Source organism: Primulina huaijiensis, chromosome 17 (genome assembly GCF_012295235.1).
Source record: "Primulina huaijiensis isolate GDHJ02 chromosome 17, ASM1229523v2, whole genome shotgun sequence".
Taxonomy (NCBI): Eukaryota; Viridiplantae; Streptophyta; class Magnoliopsida; order Lamiales; family Gesneriaceae; genus Primulina; species Primulina huaijiensis.
The window spans coordinates 112,651-123,838 of NC_133322.1; the positions used below are offsets into that span (position 1 = coordinate 112,651).

Consider the following 11,188-nt stretch of genomic DNA (forward strand, 5'->3'; position numbering starts at 1 on the left):
ATATATCAAACCCCATGGACCTGAATTGAAGAGAGATTAAAAAAAAAACAGTTATTTTTTGTTTGAGAAGAAACAGGTACTGGATCGAACTAAAAATGTGCTTATATTAATTTTAATACATTCATTCATATTCAAAATATGCCAAAATTAAGAATTATCCGGCACACACAAACACACAACTCATTGTGTTCAAATATATATGACATTAAGCTTTGTGAACTTAATTAAAGATCTTCGTGAAAATATTTTACGAGTATATATCTTGAATTTTTTTAACCATGACCTACGAATTTAGATTTTTTTTTAAAATATGTATCCTATAAAAACATCCTAATAAAACAAATTATCACATCATTAAATAATGTTTGGTAAACAATCCCAAATTAGGAATCATATAAGACACAACAATACGGGTGAATAAAAACATGATGAATTATGTAGTGGTAATAAAATGCGAAAATATTTTTTGTATCCACTGACTTTTCCTACTTTGTGTTTTGGTTTACTAAATTTTCAAATTTTGGCTTTTGTTTATTAGCTTTTATGTTTTGTGCTTTCAATCTCATTTTGTCATAATACTGATGTGAAATCAGAAAATGTTGATGTTGCATCGAAAAATGCTAACATGACATCATAAAATTCTAACGTGGTATCAGAAATTGCTCAATTGTCTAACGACACGTTAACGCAAATCAACAATATTTAGGCTATAATAAAACAAAACTTAAAATTAGACAAGTTGATAGACCAAAAACAATGCATATATATGGCAACACATGCATAAAAAATATGCAAGATTTCATTTTCTCCATGATTTATTGAGGGCTAGTCACTGAAACTGATATACCCGACCATGAAATTTTTGACAATATTGCCACAGCAAAACAATTTTGCTATGAATAAGAGATATATATTCATCACTACTATTCTGTCACCATTAGTTATTACATTTTTATAATTTCCATACCAAAAGAATGACCATTTCTAATCTGCCAAGAATGATAGAGTTGTTTCTCATGAAAATTCACGCGCAAAGAGAAGTTTATATCGAAGATCTTTTTCCCCGAAATCGAAAAGTTCACTAGTAAACTTAAGCTATAATGAACTAAAAAAATATATTGAATAAATTAGCAGAAACAAGATAACATTTAGTTTGTGTTTGCGTGATGCAATTGAGTAAACATATATATGTGAAACCAAAGTGATTGCCTAAAAATATTCAAGCATCAAGGTAGAAAGAGACCTCATGATATATTAGTTACATTTTACTCTCTTGATACCCAAATTCATTTGTTCCAAAAGATATGGAAATGAACAAAAGGCAATCATTTTTAAGTACCTGAATCTCATGAAAGGCACTAAAGCTTAAGAGTGATCATAATACTGATTCAAGAAACTAATATGTACGTACGTACACACACACAAAATAAGAAAAGAATAAAAGAATTTCACATTTTTGTCATAAACCTGAAAAGAAAAATATTAGTTAGTACTGTTGGAAACAGTAGCAAAATCATGAGAATGAGTGTCTCTAATATATACGTATTGATAATATAATAAATAATCACATCTATTAATTAAAAATCATAATCATCTTATAAATTTTCCTGAGAAGATAAGTTAACTGCATAAATAGCCGTGTCGCCTAAATCTGCCAATGAATTGGACAATTAATAGTATAACTTGTGTTCCAGTAGGGTTCAACCAAGAAACAGTATCAAATCCCAAAAAGACAAAAAGTCAGATTACTTTTCCTTTTCAAATATTGTCATTTCAACTTTTTTTAAAAAAAAAAACAACAACAAAAAAGAAAGAAAGAAACTATCAATCTTGTGTACGTATTTCACTAACTGGTAGTTGAACTCTCGGATAAAAGCTCATCCAACAAGTCAGATCCCAAGTCTTCAAGAATAACCATTTCTTCTTGACTGACTCGTTTCTTTTTACCACTCCTTTGTGTTTTCGTGGTCGCGCTTAGTACTTTGTGTGATTCCTTCAAGGTTTTAGCTGGTGACGAGCCCTCTTTGCAACTGTAATTCATCTTCTCAAGTGATTCCATTACTTGTTCTAAAGGGAAGTTGAGAGTGACCATGGATCCACGCATGGCATACGCGGCTTGATCGTAAGCCAATGCGGCTTCCTCTGCTGTACTGAATGTTCCGAGCCAAACCCTAGCTCCATTCCTGGTGGAATCCCGAATTTCTGCTGCGTACTTCCCCCATGGCCGTTTTCGAACACCGAGATATCGTTTTTCAGTTTTAATTTTTGATTTCTCAGCTGTGTCTGATGGGGAAGTTTCAGGTGGGTTGAAAATACTGAACGACTCAATCTCTTTATAGATATCTTCTTTTCTGAATGGTGAAGAATCCATTTTTTGGCCCAAAAAGATAGAGAGAGACATAGGTGTGGAATGGTGGGGGAAGAGACAACAGTGATCAAAGGGTTTCGAATTTATAGTATAAAGAATTCAAGATTCTATTTGACAACAATTATTTGTTCTTTGCAAAATTGGCTTTTTTTTTTTTTTTTTTTAAGGTAGAAATCTTCCACTATATCTTATGGTGGGACAATAATGCACATCGATCCTTATTTGGAATGAACATATTATTCTCTATCCAAAAAAATTTTGTGCTGTCAACATTCGTAAATAATTATCCTATTTCCATTTTTTTTAAATTTAAGAGTGAACTTGTAAATATTTTATGTTGAACTTCTAGATGGTTAATATAAAATTAAAATTAAATATCAAGGCTTTTTACATTTACATTTGTATGATTTTGTGGAAAAAAATAGACACTTAAATTGAAAGAATGGGTACTGATAATTTTCGGTAAACAATTTCTCTCAACAAATAGTTGCCACATCAAATTAAACTCAAACATTTGCAGTAGAAATTTCATTTTTTTTCCTTCGAATCTATTTATCTGTCTGTCGCTCAAAGCAATGAAATGTAATTATTAATTAAAAGAAAAACTGCAACTAAGACTATGAAGATAATATTTTCAGGCCAGCTGATCGATCTGTTTTTGGGAAGAGTCGTCCCACATATAATAATATATATATATATATTCAAGTATAAGAAGTATAGATACAAAATATTCTTTTTCAAATCTTCTGAATTCATAAGGTCTATGTCGAGTATTCTTACATTTCTTGCTCAAAAATCTTTCAATTAGAATTTCCCACTCAATTTTGTTTCTAGCTTATTAGCTAGAGAGTTAAAATTCTAGAGCTTTCGAAATTTATTTGAATAAATGTCAAATTGGCATATTAATTATATTGTAACATATTAAGAGGAAACAAAATAATTTGACTTCCTTCAGGAGAATGGAGGCAAAAATTAATTAATAGAAAGAGCCAAACATTTATTTATTAGCAAGTCTTGTGTTTAATGGCGAACATGGATCACCAAACTCTAACTTTCCATGGATCAGTTAAATTTGGTGCTCAACATTTTTTTCATTTTTAAGTTAAATAAATTAAATTAGCATATCGATTTTATTTTATTTTTTAGTTTTACTTATAAGTTTGAGAACTCGGGAAATCAAAGTTGTGTAAGTAAAACCCCAATGAAATATTAATTGATGTTTAACCTAATGTGTTTTTAACATATATATAACCTCAGGTTTGTTAGTATTGTATATATATTTTATTTAATAATAATAATAAATTAAACGTCACCCCTGTGGAGATACAAAGTCAAGAGCTTGACCCTGTCTTGTCCTCTTCCGTCGGCGGACGCCACCCTACCTTCTTTATTAAGAAAGGGACCCACTTTATTGATATAATTATAATTATATAATTTGCCTATTTCGTAGACCTAGGCTTCATTGTATCCCTCTTGATTTTCAAAAAATAATTTAAAAATAAAAATGTATCCCTCTTGAATTTTGTAACCACAGAGCAGAGCAAGATATTTTTTTGACAAATAGTACAACTCTATTCATCCGGATAAATTATAAAAGTAATTTAATTATAATATCCAGGTTGTAATTGAATGAAATAGCTAGATTTTAAACTTGTTTGAAGGAATTTTTGTTGAATGTATTTCAAATTCATTCCATGTAATGCATGTAGATGCAACAATAGTATGTTATATTTAAAATACACATTAGATATATTTCATTTGAAATCCATCGATAGATTGTCTTTTCGAATCAAATTATTTTATCCAAGTGCATGCGCACCCTCAGTATTCGATTGGAACTCAGAAAACCGACCAATATATTAAAATAAAATTAGATGTGTGTGTGTGTGTGTGTAGGAGACGACTATTATGGTTGCCCTAAGTTTGAATCCATTTAATTTGGAATGCGCCATTTGATTATGATGAAGAAAAGAGAAGGTGAGAAAGAAATAAGTTTGTTTCAAGTTGAGGCAGCATCGATCTTATAGTATGCTCCTTTGCATTAAGATGGTTCAATTCAAACAAAAGCTCTCGATGCATTCATTTTCTAATATCTCGCACGAGTTATGGTTAGAGCTAGACGGATTTAAAAATTTGATGTCATGTGGACAAAACATATATCAAAAATAGATGTAACTGCGTATATATTTCGAAAAATCAAAAGAGAGAGATCCAAGATTCTTGGCATGCATGTCGATATATATACATGAGGATATAAAATAAATGTTGTTAAAAGATGAAGAGCTACTGAGAAAAAAAAAAAAGCGTTATGATATATATAATTACTCCAATAGCTTTACTTTATGTATAGTAATATGATTTATTTTATAAATAATTAAACTTTTTGAGGTGTGATGCCGGGGAAGAATTTAGTTTCTCACAAGTCTTCTTCTGTCGGCGGATGCCATTTGTGGGACTCCGTGTTTCTGATTAATATTTAATGACCAAACAACCAGGATATCTTAATGTAAACAGCGAAAGCGATTAAAATTTTTCATTTTGGACCTACAGAAAATTCGGCATGACCTATTCGTAAATAGGACATCCCAAAATTATCAAAACATCACAAATAATATTCATATACTCGAAATAAAGTCATAACATCAATTCACAACCTATAGCAGCACTGGCCAAGACTAAACACATACAGAGCCGGCAAGACTCGATCACACAACTATCAATTCAAAACATCGTAAAAATAACAGTACAGCTACACGGGGCATCTCCCCGGTAAATGTATGACTCTATAGTATAGTATATATATCTGAGAACTCTCAATCATGATTCGACGACTGGGCACCACTACCTGACACTCCATCAGACGCGTCAAATCTTCCTGGATAACCTGCTATGGCATCAAAAACAACCACAACATAAAAAGAAACGAGGGGTCGGGCCCCAGTATGACGAACCAGTAATATTACGAAATATAACTGACATGAAATAAAATCAAGTAAAATGTGATGCAATGCAATGCAATGTAATGTAATGCGTGAAGGGTAACAACCGATAATGGATACCAAACGGAGTCCAAATGAATCGCATCAACAACAGTAACAATGGCCACCCGTGCCAGGAACGTAGCAACGCAACATCAAGTCGCCACTCATCCATGCACGTAGCATCGAGGGTACGGGAGCTACCCGCTCAGCCCTCATGCAAGTCATCAGGAGTGCTAATCATACCCACCCGCTCCATCGATGACGCAACAACTCGATAGATCAATATCAATATCAATAGCAATCAAAAGAGTCAAGGCTCGAAATGCTATGTACTAATAATATCAATACAAATAAATGCATGAATGCAATCACGTGTTCACAAAAGCACATAAAGCACGCCACAACTCATTACAACATACTCAACATCATAATAGACGTCGTAATGAAAACAGTTCGTACGTACCTCAACTGAACCCTTAATTTACCACTGAAATTTCTTAAGGGTTTCCCGAATAATCCAATCATGTGGCAAATAATACATTTCATATCAAGTTCAATTTATTTTTCTATTATTTGACAATTTAGCCTAAAATTCCAAAAATTCTTAATTTAGGCTTTACAATTTCTAAAACTCATCGCAAAGTCAAATATAGCGATTTATTTAACTTAAATCTCTCAATAACGGACAACTTGAAATTTCGAAAATTCAATCATACCTGATCTGAAATTTTCGATATTTTCTAGGAATTTCCAAAATTTTCATTTTCTATTTCTAATGCTATAAACATGTTCCAATAACGATTTAACTTTTCAAAAATCATAAATTCCCAAATTAATAGGCTAAATTCGAAATATTATCTAATTAAATTTCGAAAATTAGCTTAATACCTCCAATCGACTCCGATATAGCACCTACAATCAATAATCCAATATATGTTAATTATTGGAACTCAATTGAATTAAAATCACCAAAATTCAAAACCCTAAAATCAAAATTATACCTCTGAACTTTCGAAAATTGCTCAGAGTTTCGAATTTAAGCTTCAAACAACATAACCCAAGCTTCCTTCCAACTTTTCCGGCGAAAAACAGGTGGCGGTCTCTGACGGGTTTCCGGGAGTCACGATTTTTCTGCGAAATTTTGGTATCAATGGATAACTCTCGTCGAGGATTCCGAATATGTATTTAGTTTAATTTTTTGATAATCGAAACGGCCACAATCGATAAAAAGAATTTCGAAATTGAAAAAGAAGGAAAAAACAGCTTTCGGTCGAGAAGATGGAGACGAGGAGAGAGAAACTTCTTTTCGTATTTGCTTAATTATCTTATTTGCTTAATAATAAATAAAAAAACAAACATGGGCTGGGCTTCTTGTTTGGGCTGGACTCTCTCATATTTGAAATTTCCATTTTTTAAAATCGAAATTAATTTCTTAAATTTATGGCCTGTTCATAGCATCAAAACGGCCACAAAATGTCACGCTTTTGGGCTATGGCATTTAGTTTCATTTCGAACAAGGCGTTTCGTATAGTTTCGGGCGCGCAATTTGAAGATGGGGACAATATTATCCCAATTTCAAAGTACTCATGATTAGTAAGATTTATATGGTCCTCATAAGCACAGTCGATTTTCAGAGAGTCTATGCATGAAAATGAAGATCGGTAAATATATATGGTCCATTAATGGGTCATGATCATGCCGGCTCGAGAGTGATTTATAACCAAAATCCACCTCATGTTGTTCAATTGATAGACATGTACCAAATTTCTATAAAGAGACCTAGAAATTTATTCAAGAGATTGATGACAATCTTTTCAGTACTAGAAAAGATCAGTTACGTTTCATTCCTCCTTAGTCTAGCTGTGATATATATATGGTTCGCTCTTGGTTCACCAATAATCCCAACAGCAGTGTCAGCTAGTTTACATATATAATGTGATCCAATAGTTCAAACATGTCTAAAATGTAAACAGGTTACTCTACTGGCACGAGACCAGCTGCTGTCAGGTCATGAAGATCCTTGCTCTTTTATGTCCTTAACGAGACCCAAAAATTCTTGAATCATCAGACTCTCTTGTGGTAATCGAGTATCCACTCGAATTTCTCGAGGTTTCACGTTCCACCCGATACGCAAATCAGATAATCGTGCCCCAGTTGTGAAGCTGAATGCTGCGGAATTTCTCCATATGGAATGATGAAGTCTTCAACCCAAAGTGTCCCATTGAGGCCAGCCACACACCATCAAGTCCATGCATGGTTTCGTGAGAGATGAAATATAGCAACAGTTTGCTCATCGTCAGATGCACTGCATGATAGGATGACACCAGCCGAGTTCCTTGTAATGGTGGGTAGAGCGGTTACTGTTGTTGGTAACTTTTGGTCCATGGCCCATAAGATGGCGCCGATGCAGTACCATCCAGCACACCAAGGGCATCTAGGTCCCGTTTTACTCTGATGTTATTTTCTAGAAACTGGGGTGTTCCACAATATTAAATGATGATCAACTGTGGATCTTGATGCCATAGAAACAAAAGCTTATTAGACCATCTTAATTAGAATATAAGCTACAAGCAAAATCAACACGGAAACCTTACTCTAACAAATTTATATGCAATCGACAAAGATCTCCATCTAACGTAGAATTATTATAATATTGGGTAATCCTTCTATCACTGGCATCATAAAATTGACAGTTTCACATGCAATGACACATTCAGACTCATGATGAATAAGTGAAAGGTAACCAACTTCTTGTCTTTTTCAAAAATATTAATTGGATCACCCCATTACCAAAAAATTTTATAAAAAAATACTTTTATATAAACGTTTATAAATACTTGTCCCAACGAAACTTTAATTTGCCTTAAAAAATCCTTTCAACTTGTCTGTTATAGAAAAGAGAAAAGAAATTAAAAACAAGAAAACTTACATCGCAGAGAAGAGTTGTTCAACACTGACCGAAAAAACTAAAAAGTCAATTAGGGCTTTCAAATAAAAATCGATTTTAGGGGAAGAAAGAAAGAGAGACTTCAGGTAAACATTTCAGCACATGATCATGACAAGGGGAATTCATCCATCTATTTTAACCCTCAAAATGACAGAGTGACAAAATCCGCAACACAAACGAAAAAATGGATGACCAACTCGGAGACTAAATCGGAAACGTAGCATAAACGAGGTCTTAAATTGGGTATTATCCCAATTTTTTTAATAGAACAAAATCCAAACTGAAGAGCATCTTCTACTCTGAAGATGTATTAAATCTACGAGATTCAATGACTTTTATCAAGTTTAAAAATTTAGAAATATTTACTCTAAATATTTATATATTTTATAATTAAAATATAGTGATATTCAAATTGAATTTCATAAAGTTTAAAATAATCATGTGATCCGCTCCTCACCCTCAACTCTTTATATAATAAATATGAAATAAAACCATAAAAACATAATTAATTTAATTAAATTCTTTTATTTCTATTATTTATCTAATTTTCAAGCATCTTCTCTCCACCATTTTGATTCCCGCATTTAAAATTATTTTTATGTTTATTTTTTTTAAAAAAAAATCACAATTTACACATTATTAAAATTAATTTTATTAAAATATTGGATCATAATGATTAAATTTTTTATCGCTTATTTAGTTGGTGAAATTAAATAAATAAATGAATACATTATAATAAAAAGTGCGACTTCATAGGAGTTTAATGAAATGTTAATATAATTTGGTTTAATCTGTTTTTTGAAAAATTCAAAAACTAATGTTACTTTTTTGCTGATTTTATTTTTAAAAAATGTTGCTATTTTGTGTTTAAAATAACATATTAGGGTAAAAATATATGATATAATTTTGATCGATATACTATAATGTTCAATTTTTTTTTATATTTGATCATGGTCATCTTCAACATTGTTCAAGTTATAAAATCCGTAGAATTTCATGGATTGGTAAAAATCTTGTAAAAAATTTACAGGAATCCACGGTAATAATGGTGCTAGCTTGGGCCTTGACTGTGAAGGACCGGCCCGAAAATATGAATGATACCTAGGGCCAAGTACCCATGTGTTCCAATATGGGGCTGAAACAGAAGCAGCCAAACAATGATGTATAAAAAGAGTTTGCAATTCGGCAAAAATAAAATCCATCATATATATATATAAATTTATAGCAAAAGTATAAAATAATGTACAATGAGCAGCATATATCCCTTGGGCCTTTTATGAACATATAAATAAATAATAGTGACTTTTGAATGCCATTTAAATCTCTACAATTTGAATTTTGGGTCCACAAAAGTAAGAATAAAGTTGGAAATTAAGACTACTTTTAATCAGTAACCCCATTGTAGCATTCGGTGTGGTTACTGTCCATTAAGTTACTATTTATGAATCAGCTCATTTAACATGCTGTACGTACGTTCATAAATTACATGTCCAAAAGTCGTCATTTCAACAATTAACCCTCTAATTTAAATATTTGAACAATAATTTTACAAATTCAATCAATTTAATCTTATATATATCAGTATTTAAATTGCATTTAATTAATATATAATATATAATAATAGTGGGGTTGGAAGCATAATGGCGAGCTTTGAATGGCGGGGTAGACAATACGGTCAGCGACTTTAATTTCGTGATGGATAACATCAGTCATAGGCCCCCTTTCACCCCAAATATTCAATGAACATATATTTTAGCTCAAACTTAATTAATACATCAAAAAAGTTTTTTTTTTTTCCTATTTTTGCTAAATTATTATACTTTACGATTAAATGTTTTGTTAATCCCATATACATACATATATATATATATATGTATGTATGTATGTATGTATGTATATGGATTATTATTGTTGGGGGTCCTTGATTTAAATTACCTAGGGCAGTGGGAGAGACAATAAATACAAGGGCAATTCTTTTCTCTCATCATGATTGATTGCTCTTCCTCAATCAGAACCACTTAATTAATTATTACTATAAAAATTATAGAGCTGTACAAAACTTACCTACCTAACATATTTAAAAAATATAACCCAATTATTATATAATATATACGAGAGGTCCCAAAAAGGTTANATGATAACTCAATCATAAAGCAATCGATTACAAAATGATTCACCACTCACATAAATAAGTCTTTTATCTACTCTGTAATATATATTCATTACTCACTTTTGGAGGAAATGAGACAAACCCTCCCTGCCCCCCACTCTTGTCAACTTCTTATGCTTACGCCTTTGTTCCCAGTGTCGACCCATTATTTATTAAATGGGTAGCAGTTTGTCGAGGAGATATCTAGCTACATATATATATATCGGTCATGCATGGCCTAATCAGATCCATCAGTCGCTCAATTAGTATATTAAACATATGCATTTTATTTTCAATAAATCTATAAATCCCACCCGCAAGTTGGTTTTATTATTATTTACAAATTGTTGAAATTCATGATAAATATTTAAATTTGGTTTGAGGTGAAATTATATATATTCGGTCGATATTCATGAATGAAATACAGAGCCTTTGTTCCTTTCATTAGGCCCTACGCTGTCACCTCCTCCCTGCATGCCTCTCTCTGACAACACACATACATGCATAGAGAAAGCATGCTTTGGCCATGTCAAAGTGTGTGTGTGTGTGTATATATATATATATAGTGTGTGTGTGTGTGTGTGTGTGTGTGTGGGTGTGTCGACCGCATAATCCCTTTTTATCATACGTTGCATGAGAAAAGACAGATGCACAAGAGAAATTCCTACATGCAAGGAAAGCGATGGGACATTAAGTCGTGTACATAAAGTGATTACCTTTGCTTTATATGTTTTTGCTGTCAT

At 32.0% G+C, this 11,188-nt stretch overlaps 1 protein-coding gene and 1 pseudogene across 1 annotated transcript; both read right to left on the minus strand.

The window, feature by feature from the left end:
* Positions 1-1,846: 1,846 nt before the first annotated feature.
* Positions 1,847-2,371, minus strand: LOC140963210 (ethylene-responsive transcription factor 1B-like). The gene has a single exon (XM_073422503.1). It carries the CDS (start codon positions 2,369-2,371, stop codon positions 1,847-1,849), a length of 525 nt encoding a protein of 174 aa, XP_073278604.1.
* Positions 2,372-7,357: 4,986 nt separating this feature from the next.
* LOC140963211 (uncharacterized oxidoreductase At4g09670-like) lies at positions 7,358-11,188 on the minus strand (annotated as a pseudogene).

Coding starts and splice junctions, on each gene's coding strand:
- LOC140963210 (XM_073422503.1), bottom strand. CDS start 2,371: ATGGATTCTTCACCATTCAGAAAAGAAGATATCTATAAAGAGATTGAG.